General features: G+C 47.2%; 1 protein-coding gene and 2 long non-coding RNA genes across 4 annotated transcripts; all 3 read right to left on the reverse strand.

The window, feature by feature from the left end:
• Positions 1-984: 984 nt before the first annotated feature.
• LOC311117506 (GATOR2 complex protein WDR59-like) lies at positions 985-9409 on the reverse strand. Its single transcript, XM_084192427.1, has 6 exons — positions 9266-9409; positions 6391-6652; positions 6088-6163; positions 3038-3158; positions 2672-2814; positions 985-1750 (listed from the first exon to the last, which is right to left on the reverse strand). Exons 2-6 carry the CDS (start codon positions 6631-6633, stop codon positions 1515-1517), a joined length of 819 nt encoding a protein of 272 aa, XP_084048553.1. The 5' UTR covers positions 6634-6652; positions 9266-9409; the 3' UTR covers positions 985-1514.
• Positions 9410-13994: 4585 nt separating this feature from the next.
• Positions 13995-15791, reverse strand: LOC311117505. The gene is made up of 3 exons (XR_014611640.1): positions 15246-15791; positions 14778-14967; positions 13995-14031 (listed from the first exon to the last, which is right to left on the reverse strand). It is a non-coding gene; the product is annotated as an uncharacterized lncRNA (long non-coding RNA).
• A 259-nt stretch (positions 15792-16050) lies between these two features.
• LOC311117504 lies at positions 16051-18549 on the reverse strand. 2 transcript variants are annotated; one of them, XR_014611638.1, is made up of 4 exons: positions 18274-18549; positions 17302-17545; positions 16834-17023; positions 16051-16087 (listed from the first exon to the last, which is right to left on the reverse strand). It is a non-coding gene; the product is annotated as an uncharacterized lncRNA (long non-coding RNA). The 2 variants fall into 2 exon arrangements; XR_014611639.1 differs by lacking the exon at positions 16051-16087 and having other exon boundaries at positions 16759-17023.
• Between the last annotated feature and the right edge of the window lie 1272 nt (positions 18550-19821).

Here is a 19821-nt window from a genome sequence, read left to right on the forward strand (position 1 = left end):
ACCTGTACTCTGGCTGTCTCTATGGGTTATATACTGACCTGTACTCTGGCTGTCTCTATGGGTTATATACTGACCTGTACTCTGGCTGTCTCTATGGGTTATATACTGACCTGTACTCTGGCTGTCTCTATGGGTTATATACTGACCTGTACTCTGACTGTCTCTATGGGTTATATACTGACCTGTACTCTGGCTGTCTCTATGGGTTATATACTGACCTGTACTCTGGCTGTCTCTATGGGTTATATACTGACCTGTACTCTGACTGTCTCTATGGGTTATATACTGACCTGTACTCTGGCTGTCTCTATGGGTTATATACTGACCTGTACTCTGACTGTCTCTATTGGTTATACTGTATACTGACCTGTACTCTGACTGTCTCTATGGGTTATATACTGACCTGTACTCTGGCTGTCTCTATGGGTTATATACTGACCTGTACTCTGGCTGTCTCTATGGGTTATATACTGACCTGTACTCTGGCTGTCTCTATGGGTTATATACTGACCTGTACTCTGGCTGTCTCTATGGGTTATATACTGACCTGTACTCTGACTGTCTCTATGGGTTATATACTGACCTGTACTCTGGCTGTCTCTATGGGTTATATACTGACCTGTACTCTGGCTGTCTCTATGGGTTATATACTGACCTGTACTCTGACTGTCTCTATGTAGTTAGTTACAGTATACTGTAGTTTAGTGTAATCTACTGCACTGAACTATATAGTACTCTACTGTACTCTACTGAACTGAACTCTACTGTTTATACCCACTCTATATCCAGTCCCATATGGCTGGAGACGTCCCATATGAAGGGCTGGAGACGTCCCATATGAAGGGCTGGAGACGTCCCATATGAAGGACAGATACACCAGAGACATGTGGGGGTTTGGGAGAGAACCATGGCTTTGTACACTTGGTCCTTCCTGTTTCCTGTTTACTAAAACAGACCATTTAAAATAACATGACAACAAACACATTAAACATAAAACATTTATTTCTATACAAATATGGCACATGATCTGTACAGAAATCTTCTTCCTCCAATATTTAGTTTATGAGAGGACCAGTACCGGCCCTGCTAGCACTGAGCGTTGGGATGTGGTTCTGAATGGGTCTGCCATCCACGGATACGTTTCATCTGTTGCATATTAAGTGACAGACAAGAGTTTCAGACAAACAAAAGCTACATCCTCTTCAAGGTATTCAGTCAGCCGTTTAGTGTGAGGGGGGAAAATCTAGTCAAGGCATTAAGGCCTTCATAACCAACTCCACCTTTAACATCTCATCATACAACCCCTCCGGGCTCTACAACAGCGGTTCAGGATCAAACTAATGGACTGGTGTGTGTGTGTGTGTGTGTACGTGTGTGTGTGTGTGTGTGTGTGTGTGTACGTGTGTTTAGTAGGGTTAAATGTCTGTCAAACCCCCTGCTTTTAGAGCTCTGTGTGTGTGTGTAGTTGTGTGTGTGTGTGTCTGCGTCGGTCTGTGTGTCTCAGTGTGTCTCTCTCAGAAGGTGCTCTGTAGCAGACAGTGACAGCCGCAGCCTGTAGGACATTCGTCCTGTGTTCTGAACCACTCCATCATGTGGGAGGTGTGTCCCCCGTGACCGCAGCTCAGACAGAAGTTAGAGGAGCCTCGTACAGCCACGTGACAGATGGCACACTGGAAGGTGAACCGCTTACACACAGCACACTGAGTCCCCCGCGCCTGGCTACGACAATGGTAGCAGTACACACCAAACTCTGAAGAGAGAGGAGGAGGAGGAGGAGAGGGGGTGGAGGAGGAGAGGGGGAGGAGGAGAGGGGGAGGAGGAGGAGAGGGGGAGGAGGAGGAGAGGGGGAGGAGGAGAGGGGGTGGATGGAGAGAGAAGGGAAGTTAGAGAGGGGGAGGAGGAGGAGGAGAGGGGGTGGATGGAGAGAGGAGGGAAGTTAGAGAGGAGGGAGGAGGAGGAGGAGAGGGGGTGGATGGAGAGAGGAGGGAAGTTAGAGAGGAGGGAGGAGAGGGGGAGGAGGAGGAGGAGGAGGGGAAGGAGGAGGAGGAGGAGAGGGGGAAGAGGAGGAGAGGGGGTAGATGGAGAGAGGAGGAGGAGAGGGGGAGGAGGAGAGGGGAGGGAGGAGAGGGTGAGGATGGAGAGAGGAGGGAAGTTAGAGAGGGGGAGGAGGAGGAGGAGGAGGAGGAGGAGGAGGAGGGTGTGGATGGAGAGAGGAAACAAATGGAGTCAGTTCAGATTCAATTCAAAGCTCAGAGTTTATCTCTACTGATGATCTCTCTCAGTGAAAATAGAACTCTTCGGGCTCGATTCATCCATATCGCGGCAGTTCAGCGCTATTTAAATTTAAAGGCAATGTTCCCGCTTTTGCGAAGACTGCATTCACGGTAAACGCTCCATATATCAGCTCAATCGTAAATGACCATTACATTTTAATTGTGATATAGTGCTGAACTTCCGCGATACGTATTGAATGGAGCCCTTCCTTTCTATCTGAGGGGTTTAGTACAGAGTTGGGGTCAATTCCATTTCAATTCAGTCAATTCAGGAAGCAAACTGAAATTCCAATGAAATGTTTTCTCATTGAGAAGCGTTGAGCAGAATTGGAATAGAAAGGCCTGTTTATTTCCTGAATTGACCCAACCCTGGTAAACTATCTATCCAGGAGACTCACCGATGCCTTTGTGAGGTTCAGGAGGACAGGAGGTGAACTTGAGGACCTCTGCTCTCTTTTCCTTCAGACCCCAGCGATGGAGGATCTCCCCGTAACACTTCTTAAAGTCATCGAACTGCAGCGTGTTCGCCGGGTCCAGCAGCCTGGGAGGGGAGAGAGAGAGAGAACCATACATCTAGAACACTTCTGCCCTATGTTCCTATTGCTGCTGGTTTACAACGGGTCCTAGGTAAGATGGCCGACATTGTTGTTCCATTCTGATGCAGACATCAGCCTCTCTGTTGTTCCACTGCATGTCTATGAAGAACACATTGGCTTGTCTTTTATATGTGTTTTCTAACATCTAATTCCGGACAACTCAATGACCTTTTATTCATGTCGTGCTGTTCCCTCTCTCGCTCGCGGGGGTCTGAGTAAACCTGGTTGGCATAGCGATAGTCGTCAGGCGAGGATTCCCCCAAGGGAGGGACGTGTTCCGGGTCTCGACCTGATGAAACAGAGAGAGATCTCCGTTTTACACTGATGTCGTTGACGCTGGGTATCTATGGAGAATATCAGCAGATTTGACTGTCTGTTCCTCAGGCCAGCTGCAGGTTAGAGTCAAATCATGACTCTCTACAGGCGCCCGAACCATCCTGAAAGGGGACTGGTGATGATAACTTTATTCCCTATACAGCACACCACTGTTGGACAAAAATAGCACACTTCATTATAGGGAATAGGGTGCAGGCTCTGACCTAAAGTAGTGCACTAGATACACTATATACACAGCAGTATGTGGACACCCCTTCATATTAGTGGATTCTAATAGAGATACACTATATACACAGCAGTATGTGGACACCCCTTCATATTAGTGGATTCTAATAGAGATGCACTATATATACAGCAGTATGTGGACACCCCTTCATATTAGTGGATTCTAATAGAGATGCACTATATATACAGCAGTATGTGGACACCCCTTCATATTAGTGGATTCTAATAGAGATGCACTATATATACAGCAGTATGTGGACACCCCTTCATATTAGTGGATTCTAATAGAGATGCACTATATATACAGCAGTATGTGGACACCCCTTCATATTAGTGGATTCTAATAGAGATGCACTATATATACAGCAGTATGTGGACACCCCTTCATATTAGTGGATTCTAATAGAGATGCACTATATATACAGCAGTATGTGGACACCCCTTCATATTAGTGGATTCTAATAGAGATGCACTATATATACAGCAGTATGTGGACACCCCTTCATATTAGTGGATTCTAATAGAGATGCACTATATATACAGCAGTATGTGGACACCCCTTCATATTAGTGAATTCTAATAGATATGCACTATATATACAGCAGTATGTGGACACCCCTTCATATTAGTGGATTCTAATAGAGATGCACTATATATACAGCAGTATGTGGACACCCCTTCATATTAGTGGATTCTAATAGAGATGCACTATATATACAGCAGTATGAGGACACCCCTTCATATTAGTGGATTCTATTAGATATACACTATATATACAGCAGTATGTGGACACCCCTTCATATTAGTGGATTCTAATAGAGATGCACTATATATACAGCAGTATGAGGACACCCCTTCATATTAGTGGATTCTATTAGATATACACTATATATACAGCAGTATGTGGACACCCCTTCATATTAGTGGATTCTAATAGAGATGCACTATATATACAGCAGTATGTGGACACCCCTTCATATTAGTGGATTCTAATAGAGATGCACTATATATACAGCAGTATGTGGACACCCCTTCATATTAGTGGATTCTAATAGAGATGCACTATATATACAGCAGTATGTGGACACCCCTTCGTATTAGTGGATTCTAATAGAGATGCACTATATATACAGCAGTATGTGGACACCCCTTCATATTAGTGGATTCTAATAGAGATGCACTATATATACAGCAGTATGTGGACACCCCTTCATATTAGTGGATTCTAATAGAGATGCACTATATATACACAGCAGTATGTGGACACCCCTTCATATTAGTGGATTCTAATAGAGATGCACTATATATACAGCAGTATGTGGACACCCCTTCATATTAGTGGATTCTAATAGAGGTGCACTATATATACAACAGTATGTGGACACCCCTTCATATTAGTGGATTCTAATAGAGATGCACTATATATACAGCAGTATGTGGACACCCCTTCATATTAGTGGATTCTAATAGATATGCACTATATATACAGCAGTATGTGGACACCCCTTCATATTAGTGGATTCTAATAGATATACACTATATATACAGCAGTATGTGGACACCCCTTCATATTAGTGCATTCTAATAGAGATGCACTATATATACAGCAGTATGTGGACACCCCTTCATATTAGTGGATTCTAATAGAGATGCACTATATATACAGCAGTATGTGGACACCCCTTCATATTAGTGGATTCTAATAGAGATGCACTATATATACAGCAGTATGTGGACACCCCTTCATATTAGTGGATTCTAATAGAGATGCACTATATATACAGCAGTATGTGGACACCCCTTCATATTAGTGGATTCTAATAGAGATGCACTATATATACAGCAGTATGTGGACACCCCTTCATATTAGTGGATTCTAATAGAGATGCACTATATATACAGCAGTATGGGGACACCCCTTCATATTAGTGGATTCTAATAGAGATGCACTATATATACAGCAGTATGTGGACACCCCTTCATATTAGTGGATTCAGCTATTTCAGCCACACCCGTTGCTGACAGGTGTATAAAATCGAGCACACCGCCATAGACAAACATTGGCAGTAGAATGGCCTTACTGAAGAGCTCAGTGACTTTCAACGTTGCACAGTCATACATTTACATTTACGCCAGAGCAGCGAACAGTTTTGACTGGGCTGAGCGGGTCATAGGATGCCACCTTTCCAACAAGTCAGTTCGTCAAATTTCTGCCCTGCTAGAGCTGCCCCGGTCAACTGTAAGTGCTGTTGTTGTGAAGTGGAAACATCTAGGAGCAACAACGGCTCAGCCGTGAAGTGGTAGGCCACACAAGCTCACAGAACGGGACCGCCGAGTGCTGAAGCGCGTAGTTTTATCACTTGTGTGCTGAATCGCGGCTGCTCGGCCATGGGTTTCCATGGCAGCCGCACACAAGCCTCAGATCACCATGCACAATGCCAATGTTCCAACATCTAGTGGAAAGCCTTCCCAGAAGAGTGGAGGCTGTTATAGCAGCAAAGGGGGGACCAACTCCATATTAATGGATGTGATTTTGGAACGAGTTGTTCAACGAGCAGGTGTCCACATACTGTTGGTCATGTAGTGTACTAGTGAACAGGGTGCTGGCCTCAGAGTCTTCTGGGGTCATACTGTATGTTTCTTTATGGGTTACATACCGACGCTCCAGGTGGTGACGGAGTCTGAGGTGCTGGAACAGGAGCCTGACGTCACAGAGCTGGACGTGTAACTGGGCTGGAGGAGAGGGAGGGAGGGAGAGAGAGGGAGGGAGGGAGGGAGGGAGGGAGGGGCACAGAGGGAGGGAGAGGGAGAGGGAGGGAGGGAGAGGGAGAGGGAGAGGGAGAGGGAGAGGGAGAGAGAGAGAGAGAGAGAGAGAGAGAGAGAGAGAGAGAGAGCATTTGAAAAACATTTTCAGACTGATGTATCGTGAGTGATGAGGGGGGAACAGAGAAGAGACTTACGTATCGTGAGTGATGAGGGGGGAGGAAGGTGGAGCGCGGGGGGTGGTGTTGTCCATACAGGGAGAAGTCGTCCTGAGAACAGCCCTGGGTCCTGAACACACTACACAGCATGGCTACCGACTGGACATCACTCATCAGGCTGTAGTGGTTTAGGCTGGGGAGGAGGGGACAGAGACAGACCTGAGAACAGCCCTGGGTCCTGAACACACTACACAGCATGGCTACCGACTGGACATCACTCATCAGGCTGTAGTGGTTTAGGCTGGGGAGGAGGAGGGGACAGAGACAGACACTAACTGGCTTATTCCCTCCAGTATATACAGGAAGTAGCCTTGTCTGAGACACAATGACACATAATGGCCCCCATCTCCTGTTTCTGTAGTGAGACAGCTTGATGTACCAGTACACCCCCTGGACAGGACACTAGTCTATCTCCTGTTTCTGTAGTGAGACAGCTTGATGTACAGTACACCCCCTGGACAGGACACTAGTCTATCTCCTGTTTCTGTAGTGAGACAGCTTGATGTACCAGTACACCCCCTGGACAGGACACTAGTCTATCTCCTGTTTCTGTAGTGAGACAGCTTGATGTACAGTACACCCCCTGGACAGGACACTAGTCTATCTCCTGTTTCTGTAGTGAGGCAGCAGGACACCCCCTGGACAGGACACTAGTCTATCTCCTGTTTCTGTAGTGAGACAGCTTGATGTACCAGTACACCCCCTGGACAGGACACTAGTCTATCTCCTGTTTCTGTAGTGAGACAGCTTGATGTACCAGTACACCCCCTGGACAGGACACTAGTCTATCTCCTGTTTCTGTAGTGAGGCAGCAGGACACCCCCTGGACAGGACACTAGTCTATCTCCTGTTTCTGTAGTGAGACAGCTTGATGTACAGTACACCCCCTGGACAGGACACTAGTCTATCTCCTGTTTCTGTAGTGAGACAGCTTGATGTACCAGTCCACCCCCTGGACAGGACACTAGTCTATCTCCTGTTTCTGTAGTGAGGCAGCTTGATGTACAGTACACGCCCTGGACAGGACACTAGTCTATCTCCTGTTTCTGTAGTGAGACAGCTTGATGTACCAGTACACCCCCTGGACAGGACACTAGTCTATCTCCTGTTTCTGTAGTGAGACAGCTTGATGTACAGTACACCCCCTGGACAGGACACTAGTCTATCTCCTGTTTCTGTAGTGAGACAGCTTGATGTACAGTACACCCCCTGGACAGGACACTAGTCTATCTCCTGTTTCTGTAGTGAGACAGCTTGATGTACCAGTACACCCCCTGGACAGGACACTAGTCTATCTCCTGTTTCTGTAGTGAGACAGCTTGATGTACCAGTACACCCCCTGGACAGGACACTAGTCTATCTCCTGTTTCTGTAGTGAGGCAGCTTGATGTACCAGGTCACCCCCTGGACAGGACACTAGTCTATCTCCTGTTTCTGTAGTGAGACAGCTTGATGTACCAGTACACCCCCTGGACAGGACACTAGTCTATCTCCTGTTTCTGTAGTGAGACAGCTTGATGTACCAGTACACCCCCTGGACAGGACACTAGTCTATCTCCTGTTTCTGTAGTGAGACAGCTTGATGTACCAGTACACCCCCTGGACAGGACACTAGTCTATCTCCTGTTTCTGTAGTGAGACAGCTTGATGTACCAGTACACCCCCTGGACAGGACACTAGTCTATCTCCTGTTTCTGTAGTGAGACAGCTTGATGTACCAGTACACCCCCTGGACAGGACACTAGTCTATCTCCTGTTTCTGTAGTGAGACAGCTTGATGTACCAGTACACCCCCTGGACAGGACACTAGTCTATCTCCTGTTTCTGTAGTGAGACAGCTTGATGTACCAGTACACCCCCTGGACAGGACACTAGTCTATCTCAGGGCCCACAGGACTCTGGCTAAAGGTAGTGTGCTAACCAGGAAACAGGAAATAGGGTGCCACAGAGATAATAAAAGTGTTACCTCAGAGATGAATCTAAGGCAGCAGAGTTATACATTTCACTCAGAAAAGATCACAACTAGAAGGTTAAAGAGGAAAAACATCAGTACTTTATTATCTAATATTATTAGTGAAGACAAATGTGAGGTTTTAATATCCCATAATGGGTGATAATAATCCTCTGGTAGATCAGGGGTGTCAAACTCCATTCCTGGAGGCATGTTTCTGCTGGTCTTTGGCTCTGGTAGATCAGGGGTCAAACTCCATTCCTGGAGGTATGTTTCTGCTGGTCTTTGTCTGCGTTTACACAGGCAGCCCAATTCTGACCTGTTGCCTAATCATTGTTCTTTTGACCATTCAGATCAGATCTTTAACCAATTATTGGGCAAAAAGATCACAATTGGTCTGCCTGTGTAAACGCAGCCTTAATGATTTCCTTTCAGTGTGTCCAATTAAGACAACCAGGTGAGGGGAGTTCTTAACTAGTCAATGAACTTAATTGATTAAACAAGTACAAGGGGGTGTGAAAACCCGCAGACACTCGGTGCTCCGGGAACGGAGTGTAACAGCACTGTGGTAGAGGATGAACAGCTGCCTGTCATTCACAGTAGGGGACATGTGCTGTATACAAAACATTAAGAACACCTAATACTGAATGTCAATGGAAAGAGCAGGTGTTCATAATGTTTTGTTCACTCACTGTGCTCATCTGTAGCTCAGCTGGTAGAGCACGGCGCTTGTAACGCCAGGGTAGTGGGTTCGATCCCCGGGACCACCCATACACAAAACATTTATGCACGCATGACTGTAAGTCGCTTTGGATAAAAGCGTCTGCTAATTGGCATATTATTATTATTATTATTATTATTATTATTATTATCATCAGTATAGTATATTTGCCTGCTACTCACAGAGTCTCCAGCAGGTGGCGGCCAAACGGGTGTCTGGCCCAGGGAGCGTCTGCATCAGGATCTGAGTCAGAATCAGGACTGAGTTCTAGACTGGTGGCAGCCGAGGCCAGGGCCCACACCTACAGAACCCAGAGTTAATACAGGGCCCACACCTACAGAACCCAGAGTTAATACAGGGCCCACACCTACAGAACCCAGAGTTAATACAGGGGCCACAACTACAGAACCCAGAGTTAATACAGGGTCCACACCTACAGAACCCAGAGTTAATACAGGGCCCACACCTACAGAACCCAGAGTTAATACAGGGCCCACACCTACAGAACCCAGAGTTAATACAGGGCCCACACCTACAGAACCCAGAGTTAATACAGGGTCCACACCTACAGAACCCAGAGTTAATACAGGGTCCATACCTACAGAACCCAGAGTTAATACAGGGCCCACACCTACAGAACCCAGAGTTAATACAGGGCCCACACCTACAGAACCCAGAGTTAATACAGGGCCCACACCTACAGAACCCAGAGTTAATACAGGGCCCACACCTACAGAACCCAGAGTTAATACAGGGCCCACACCTACAGAACCCAGAGTTAATACAGGGCCCACACCTACAGAACCCAGAGTTAATACAGGGCCCACACCTACAGAACCCAGAGTTAATACAGGGTCCACACCTACAGAACCCAGAGTTAATACAGGGCCCACACCTACAGAACCCAGAGTTAATACAGGGTCCACACCTACAGAACCCAGAGTTAATACAGGGCCCACACCTACAGAACCCAGAGTTAATACAGGGCCCACACCTACAGAACCCAGAGTTAATACAGGGCCCACACCTACAGAACCCAGAGTTAATACAGGGCCCACACCTACAGAACCCAGAGTTAATACAGGGTCCACACCTACAGAACCCAGAGTTAATACAGGGCCCACACCTACAGAACCCAGAGTTAATACAGGGCCCACACCTACAGAACCCAGAGTTAGATGTCTCTGATCAGACCTACCTTAGCCATGTCTCTGTCTCTCTGATCAGACCTACCTTAGCCATGTCTCTGTCTCTCTGATCAGACCTACCTTAGCCATGTCTCTGTCTCTCTGATCAGACCTACCTTAGTCATGTCTCTGTCTCTCTGATCAGACCTACCTTAGCCATGTCTCTGATCAGACCTACCTTAGCCATGTCTCTGTCTCTCTGATCAGACCTACCTTAGCCATGTCTCTGTCTCTCTGATCAGACCTACCTTAGCCATGTCTCTGTCTCTCTGATCAGACCTACCTTAGTCATGTCTCTGTCTCTCTGATCAGACCTACCTTAGCCATGTCTCTGATCAGACCTACCTTAGCCATGTCTCTGTCTCTCTGATCAGACCTACCTTAGCCATGTCTCTGTCTCTCTGATCAGACCTACCTTAGCCATGTCTCTGATCAGACCTACCTTAGCCATGTCTCTAATCAGACCTACCTTAGTCATGTCTCTGATCAGACCTACCTTAGCCATGTCTCTGTCTCTCTGATCAGACCTACCTTAGTCATGTCTCTGTCTCTCTGATCAGACCTACCTTAGCCATGTCTCTGTCTCTCTGATCAGATCTACCTTAGCCATGTCTCTGTCTCTCTGATCAGACCTACCTTAGCCATGTCTCTGTCTCTCTGATCAGACCTACCTTAGCCATGTCTCTGATCAGACCTACCTTAGCCATGTCTCTGTCTCTCTGATCAGACCTACCTTAGTCATGTCTCTGTCTCTCTGATCAGACCTACCTTAGCCATGTCTCTGATCAGACCTACCTTAGCCATGTCTCTGATCAGACCTACCTTAGCCATGTCTCTGTCTCTCTGATCAGACCTACCTTAGCCATGTCTCTGTCTCTCTGATCAGACCTACCTTAGCCATGTCTCTGTCTCTCTGATCAGACCTACCTTAGCCATGTCTCTGATCAGACCTACCTTAGCCATGTCTCTGATCAGACCTACCTTAGCCATGTCTCTGTCTCTCTGATCAGACCTACCTTAGCCATGTCTCTGTCTCTCTGATCAGACCTACCTTAGCCATGTCTCTGATCAGACCTACCTTAGCCATGTCTCTGTCTCTCTGATCAGACCTACCTTAGCCATGTCTCTGATCAGACCTACCTTAGCCATGTCTCTGTCTCTCTGATCAGACCTACCTTAGCCATGTCTCTGTCTCTCTGATCAGACCTACCTTAGCCATGTCTCTGTCTCTCTGATCAGACCTACCTTAGCCATGTCTCTGATCAGACCTACCTTAGCCATGTCTCTGATCAGACCTACCTTAGCCATGTCTCTGTCTCTCTGATCAGACCTACCTTAGCCATGTCTCTGTCTCTCTGATCAGACCTACCTTAGCCATGTCTCTGTCTCTCTGATCAGACCTACCTTAGTCATGTCTCTGATCAGACCTACCTTAGCCATGTCTCTGTCTCTCTGATCAGACCTACCTTAGCCATGTCTCTGATCAGACCTACCTTAGCCATGTCTCTGTCTCTCTGATCAGACCTACCTTAGTCATGTCTCTGATCAGACCTACCTTAGTCATGTCTCTGTCTCTCTGATCAGACCTACCTTAGCCATGTCTCTGATCAGACCTACCTTAGTCATGTCTCTGATCAGACCTACCTTAGTCATGTCTCTGATCAGACCTACCTTAGTCATGTCTCTGTCTCTCTGATCAGACCTACCTTAGCCATGTCTCTGATCAGACCTACCTTAGTCATGTCTCTGATCAGACCTACCTTAGTCATGTCTCTGTCTCTCTGATCAGACCTACCTTAGCCATGTCTCTGATCAGACCTACCTTAGCCATGTCTCTGTCTCTCTGATCAGACCTACCTTAGCCATGTCTCTGTCTCTCTGATCAGACCTACCTTAGCCATGTCTCTGTCTCTCTGATCAGACCTACCTTAGCCATGTCTCTGATCAGACCTACCTTAGCCATGTCTCTGTCTCTCTGATCAGACCTACCTTAGCCATGTCTCTGTCTCTCTGATCAGACCTACCTTAGTCATGTCTCTGATCAGACCTACCTTAGTCATGTCTCTGTCTCTCTGATCAGACCTACCTTAGTCATGTCTCTGTCTCTCTGATCAGACCTACCTTAGCCATGTCTCTGTCTCTCTGATCAGACCTACCTTAGCCATGTCTCTGTCTCTCTGATCAGACCTACCTTAGCCATGTCTCTGTCTCTCTGAACAGATCTACCTTAGCCATGTCTCTGTCTCTCTGATCAGACCTACCTTAGCCATGTCTCTGTCTCTCTGATCAGACCTACCTTAGCCATGTCTCTGATCAGACCTACCTTAGCCATGTCTCTGTCTCTCTGATCAGACCTACCTTAGCCATGTCTCTGTCTCTCTGATCAGACCTACCTTAGTCATGTCTCTGTCTCTCTGATCAGACCTACCTTAGCCATGTCTCTGTCTCTCTGATCAGACCTACCTTAGTCATGTCTCTGTCTCTCTGATCAGACCTACCTTAGCCATGTCTCTGTCTCTCTGATCAGACCTACCTTAGTCATGTCTCTGTCTCTCTGATCAGACCTACCTTAGTCATGTCTCTGTCTCTCTGATCAGACCTACCTTAGTCATGTCTCTGTCTCTCTGATCAGACCTACCTTAGCCATGTCTCTGTCTCTCTGATCAGACCTACCTTAGTCATGTCTCTGTCTCTCTGATCAGACCTACCTTAGCCATGTCTCTGTCTCTCTGATCAGACCTACCTTAGCCATGTCTCTGTCTCTCTGATCAGACCTACCTTAGCCATGTCTCTGTCTCTCTGATCAGACCTACCTTAGCCATGTCTCTGATCAGACCTACCTTAGCCATGTCTCTGATCAGACCTACCTTAGCCATGTCTCTGATCAGACCTACCTTAGCCATGTCTCTGTCTCTCTGATCAGACCTACCTTAGCCATGTCTCTGTCTCTCTGATCAGACCTACCTTAGCCATGTCTCTGTCTCTCTGATCAGACCTACCTTAGCCATGTCTCTGTCTCTCTGATCAGACCTACCTTAGCCATGTCTCTGATCAGACCTACCTTAGCCATGTCTCCGTCTCTCTGATCAGACCTACCTTAGCCATGTCTCTGTCTCTCTGATCAGACCTACCTTAGCCATGTCTCTGTCTCTCTGATCAGACCTACCTTAGTCATGTCTCTGTCTCTCTGATCAGACCTACCTTAGCCATGTCTCTGTCTCTCTGATCAGACCTACCTTAGCCATGTCTCTGATCAGACCTACCTTAGCCATGTCTCTGTCTCTCTGATCAGACCTACCTTAGCCATGTCTCTGATCAGACCTACCTTAGTCATGTCTCTGTCTCTCTGATCAGACCTACCTTAGCCATGTCTCTGTCTCTCTGATCAGACCTACCTTAGTCATGTCTCTGTCTCTCTGATCAGACCTATCTTAGCCATGTCTCTGATCAGACCTACCTTAGTCATGTCTCTGTCTCTCTGATCAGACCTACCTTAGCCATGTCTCTGATCAGACCTACCTTAGCCATGTCTCTGTCTCTCTGATCAGACCTACCTTAGCCATGTCTCTGATCAGACCTACCTTAGCCATGTCTCTGATCAGACCTACCTTAGCCATGTCTCTGATCAGACCTACCTTAGCCATGTCTCTGATCAGACCTACCTTAGCCATGTCTCTGTCTCTGATCAGACCTACCTTAGCCATGTCTCTGTCTCTCTGATCAGACCTACCTTAGCCATGTCTCTGTCTCTCTGATCAGACCTACCTTAGCCATGTCTCTGATCAGACCTACCTTAGCCATGTCTCTGTCTCTCTGATCAGACCTACCTTAGCCATGTCTCTGTCTCTCTGATCAGACCTACCTTAGTCATGTCTCTGATCAGACCTACCTTAGTCATGTCTCTGTCTCTCTGATCAGACCTAGCTTAGCCATGTCTCTGTCTCTCTGATCAGACCTACCTTAGCCATGTCTCTGTCTCTCTGATCAGACCTAGCTTAGCCATGTCTCTGTCTCTCTGATCAGACCTACCTTAGCCATGTCTCTGTCTCTCTGATCAGACCTACCTTAGCCATGTCTCTGTCTCTCTGATCAGACCTACCTTAGCCATGTCTCTGTCTCTCTGATCAGACCTACCTTAGCCATGTCTCTGTCTCTCTGATCAGACCTACCTTAGTCATGTCTCTGTCTCTCTGATCAGACCTACCTTAGCCATGTCTCTGTCTCTCTGATCAGATCTACCTTAGCCATGTCTCTGTCTCTCTGATCAGACCTACCTTAGCCATGTCTCTGTCTCTCTGATCAGACCTACCTTAGCCATGTCTCTGTCTCTCTGACCAGACCTACCTTAGCCATGTCTCTGTCTCTCTGATCAGACCTACCTTAGTCATGTCTCTGTCTCTCTGATCAGACCTACCTTAGCCATGTCTCTGATCAGACCTACCTTAGCCATGTCTCTGTCTCTCTGATCAGACCTACCTTAGTCATGTCTCTGTCTCTCTGATCAGACCTACCTTAGCCATGTCTCTGATCAGACCTACCTTAGCCATGTCTCTGATCAGACCTACCTTAGCCATGTCTCTGTCTCTCTGATCAGACCTACCTTAGCCATGTCTCTGTCTCTCTGATCAGACCTACCTTAGCCATGTCTCTGTCTCTCTGATCAGACCTACCTTAGCCATGTCTCTGATCAGACCTACCTTAGCCATGTCTCTGATCAGACCTACCTTAGCCATGTCTCTGTCTCTCTGATCAGACCTACCTTAGCCATGTCTCTGTCTCTCTGATCAGACCTACCTTAGCCATGTCTCTGATCTACCTTAGCCATGTCTCTGTCTCTCTGATCAGACCTACCTTAGCCATGTCTCTGATCAGACCTACCTTAGCCATGTCTCTGTCTCTCTGATCAGACCTACCTTAGCCATGTCTCTGATCAGACCTACCTTAGTCATGTCTCTGTCTCTCTGATCAGAAATACCTTAGCCATGTCTCTGATCAGACCTACCTTAGCCATGTCTCTGATCAGACCTACCTTAGCCATGTCTCTGTCTCTCTGATCAGACCTACCTTAGCCATGTCTCTGATCAGACCTACCTTAGCCATGTCTCTGTCTCTCTGATCAGACCTACCTTAGCCATGTCTCTGTCTCTCTGATCAGACCTACCTTAGCCATGTCTCTGTCTCTCTGATCAGACCTACCTTAGCCATGTCTCTGATCAGACCTACCTTAGCCATGTCTCTGATCAGACCTACCTTAGCCATGTCTCGGTCTCTCTGATCAGACCTACCTTAGCCATGTCTCTGTCTCTCTGATCAGACCTACCTTAGCCATGTCTCTGTCTCTCTGATCAGACCTACCTTAGCCATGTCTCTGTCTCTCTGATCAGACCTACCTTAGCCATGTCTCTGATCAGACCTACCTTAGCCATGTCTCTGTCTCTCTGATCAGACCTACCTTAGCCATGTCTCTGTCTCTCTGATCAGACCTACCTTAGCCATGTCTCTGTCTCTCTGATCAGACCTACCTTAGCCATGTCTCTGTCTCTCTGATCAGACCTACCTTAGCCATGACTCTGATCAGACCTACCTTAGCCATGTCTCTGTCTCTCTGATCAGACCTACCTTAGCCATGTCTCTGTCTCTCTGATCAGACCTACCTTAGTCATGTCTCTGATCAGACCTACCTTAGTCATGTCTCTGTCTCTCTGATCAGACCTAGCTTAGCCATGTCTCTGTCTCTCTGATCAGACCTACCTTAGCCATGTCTCTGTCTCTCTGATCAGACCTACCTTAGCCATGTCTCTGTCTCTCTGATCAGACCTACCTTAGCCATGTCTCTGATCAGACCTACCTTAGCCATGTCTCTGTCTCTCTGATCAGACCTACCTTAGCCATGTCTCTGTCTCTCTGATCAGACCTACCTTAGTCATGTCTCTGATCAGACCTACCTTAGTCATGTCTCTGTCTCTCTGATCAGACCTAGCTTAGCCATGTCTCTGTCTCTCTGATCAGACCTACCTTAGCCATGTCTCTGTCTCTCTGATCAGACCTAGCTTAGCCATGTCTCTGTCTCTCTGATCAGACCTACCTTAGCCATGTCTCTGTCTCTCTGATCAGACCTACCTTAGCCATGTCTCTGTCTCTCTGATCAGACCTACCTTAGCCATGTCTCTGTCTCTCTGATCAGACCTACCTTAGCCATGTCTCTGTCTCTCTGATCAGACCTACCTTAGTCATGTCTCTGTCTCTCTGATCAGACCTACCTTAGCCATGTCTCTGTCTCTCTGATCAGATCTACCTTAGCCATGTCTCTGTCTCTCTGATCAGACCTACCTTAGCCATGTCTCTGTCTCTCTGATCAGACCTACCTTAGCCATGTCTCTGTCTCTCTGACCAGACCTACCTTAGCCATGTCTCTGTCTCTCTGATCAGACCTACCTTAGTCATGTCTCTGTCTCTCTGATCAGACCTATCTTAGCCATGTCTCTGATCAGACCTACCTTAGCCATGTCTCTGTCTCTCTGATCAGACCTACCTTAGTCATGTCTCTGTCTCTCTGATCAGACCTACCTTAGCCATGTCTCTGATCAGACCTACCTTAGCCATGTCTCTGATCAGACCTACCTTAGCCATGTCTCTGTCTCTCTGATCAGACCTACCTTAGCCATGTCTCTGTCTCTCTGATCAGACCTACCTTAGCCATGTCTCTGTCTCTCTGATCAGACCTACCTTAGCCATGTCTCTGATCAGACCTACCTTAGCCATGTCTCTGATCAGACCTACCTTAGCCATGTCTCTGTCTCTCTGATCAGACCTACCTTAGCCATGTCTCTGTCTCTCTGATCAGACCTACCTTAGCCATGTCTCTGATCTACCTTAGCCATGTCTCTGTCTCTCTGATCAGACCTACCTTAGCCATGTCTCTGATCAGACCTACCTTAGCCATGTCTCTGTCTCTCTGATCAGACCTACCTTAGCCATGTCTCTGATCAGACCTACCTTAGTCATGTCTCTGTCTCTCTGATCAGAAATACCTTAGCCATGTCTCTGATCAGACCTACCTTAGCCATGTCTCTGATCAGACCTACCTTAGCCATGTCTCTGTCTCTCTGATCAGACCTACCTTAGCCATGTCTCTGATCAGACCTACCTTAGCCATGTCTCTGTCTCTCTGATCAGACCTACCTTAGCCATGTCTCTGTCTCTCTGATCAGACCTACCTTAGCCATGTCTCTGTCTCTCTGATCAGACCTACCTTAGCCATGTCTCTGATCAGACCTACCTTAGCCATGTCTCTGATCAGACCTACCTTAGCCATGTCTCTGTCTCTCTGATCAGACCTACCTTAGCCATGTCTCTGTCTCTCTGATCAGACCTACCTTAGCCATGTCTCTGTCTCTCTGATCAGACCTACCTTAGCCATGTCTCTGTCTCTCTGATCAGACCTACCTTAGCCATGTCTCTGATCAGACCTACCTTAGCCATGTCTCTGTCTCTCTGATCAGACCTACCTTAGCCATGTCTCTGTCTCTCTGATCAGACCTACCTTAGCCATGTCTCTGTCTCTCTGATCAGACCTACCTTAGCCATGTCTCTGTCTCTCTGATCAGACCTACCTTAGCCATGACTCTGATCAGACCTACCTTAGCCATGTCTCTGTCTCTCTGATCAGACCTACCTTAGCCATGTCTCTGATCAGACCTACCTTAGCCATGTCTCTGTCTCTGATCAGACCTGCCTTAGTCATGTCTCTGTCTCTCTGATCAGACCTACCTTAGTCATGTCTCTGTCTCTCTGATCAGACCTACCTTAGCCATGTCTCTGTCTCTCTGATCAGATCTACCTTAGCCATGTCTCTGTCTCTCTGATCAGACCTACCTTAGCCATGTCTCTGTCTCTCTGATCAGACCTACCTTAGCCATGTCTCTGATCAGACCTACCTTAGCCATGTCTCTGTCTCTCTGATCAGACCTACCTTAGTCATGTCTCTGTCTCTCTGATCAGACCTACCTTAGCCATGTCTCTGATCAGACCTACCTTAGCCATGTCTCTGATCAGACCTACCTTAGCCATGTCTCTGTCTCTCTGATCAGACCTACCTTAGCCATGTCTCTGTCTCTCTGATCAGACCTACCTTAGCCATGTCTCTGTCTCTCTGATCAGACCTACCTTAGCCATGTCTCTGTCTCTCTGATCAGACCTACCTTAGCCATGTCTCTGATCAGACCTACCTTAGCCATGTCTCTGTCTCTCTGATCAGACCTACCTTAGCCATGTCTCTGATCAGACCTACCTTAGCCATGTCTCTGTCTCTCTGATCAGACCTACCTTAGCCATGTCTCTGATCAGACCTACCTTAGTCATGTCTCTGTCTCTCTGATCAGACCTACCTTAGCCATGTCTCTGATCAGACCTACCTTAGCCATGTCTCTGATCAGACCTACCTTAGCCATGTCTCTGTCTCTCTGATCAGACCTACCTTAGCCATGTCTCTGATCAGACCTACCTTAGCCATGTCTCTGTCTCTCTGATCAGACCTACCTTAGCCATGTCTCTGTCTCTCTGATCAGACCTACCTTAGCCATGTCTCTGTCTCTCTGATCAGACCTACCTTAGCCATGTCTCTGATCAGACCTACCTTAGCCATGTCTCTGATCAGACCTACCTTAGCCATGTCTCTGTCTCTCTGATCAGACCTACCTTAGCCATGTCTCTGTCTCTCTGATCAGACCTACCTTAGCCATGTCTCTGTCTCTTGATCAGACCTACCTTAGCCATGTCTCTGTCTCTCTGATCAGACCTACCTTAGCCATGTCTCTGATCAGACCTACCTTAGCCATGTCTCTGATCAGACCTACCTTAGCCATGTCCCTCTGATCAGATCTACCTTAGCCATGTCTGTTCTCTGATCAGACCTACCTTAGCCATGTCTCTGTCTCTCTGATCAGACCTACCCTTAGCCATGTCTCTGATCAGACCTACCTTAGCCATGTCTCTGTCCTCTTGATCAGACCTACCTTAGCATGTCTCTGATCAGACCTACCTTAGCCATGTCTCTCGATCAGACCTACCTTAGCCAGCTGTCTCTGATCAGACCTACCTTAGCCATGTCTCTGATCAGACCTACCTTAGCCATGTCTCTGTCTCTCTGATCAGACCTACCTTAGCCATGTCCTGTCTCTGATCAGACCTACCTTAGCCCTGTCTCTGATCAGACCTACCTTAGCCATGTCTCTGATCAGACCTACCTTAGCCATGTCTCTCTATTCAGACCTACCTTAGCCATGTCTCTGTCTCTCTGATCAGACCTACCTTAGCCATGTCTCAAATCTACCTTAGCCATGTCTCTGTCTCTCTGATCAGACCTACCTTAGCCATGTCTCTGATCAGACCTACCTTAGCCATGTCTCTGTCTCTCTGATCAGACCTACATTAGGCCATGTCTCTGATCAGACCTACCTTAGTCATGTCTCTGTCTCTCTGATCAGACCTACCTTAGCCATGTCTCTGATCAGACCTACCTTAGCCATGTCTCTGATCAGACCTACCTTAGC

This window comes from Coregonus lavaretus, assembly GCF_964263955.1.
Source record: "Coregonus lavaretus genome assembly, contig: HAP1_SCAFFOLD_1086, whole genome shotgun sequence".
In the NCBI taxonomy this organism is placed as follows: domain Eukaryota; kingdom Metazoa; phylum Chordata; class Actinopteri; order Salmoniformes; family Salmonidae; genus Coregonus; species Coregonus lavaretus.

Excerpts from the sequence above, each read along its gene's own strand:
- LOC311117506 (XM_084192427.1), bottom strand. The coding sequence starts at position 6,633 with ATGAGTGATGTCCAGTCGGTAGCCATGCTGTGTAGTGTGTTCAGGACC. Across the intron at positions 3,159-6,087 it reads CGTCACCACCTGGAGCGTCG|GTCGAGACCCGGAACACGTC; the intron begins GTATGTAACCCA and ends CTGTTTCATCAG. Across the intron at positions 1,751-2,671 it reads TGAACCTCACAAAGGCATCG|AGTTTGGTGTGTACTGCTAC; the intron begins GTGAGTCTCCTG and ends CTCTCTCTTCAG.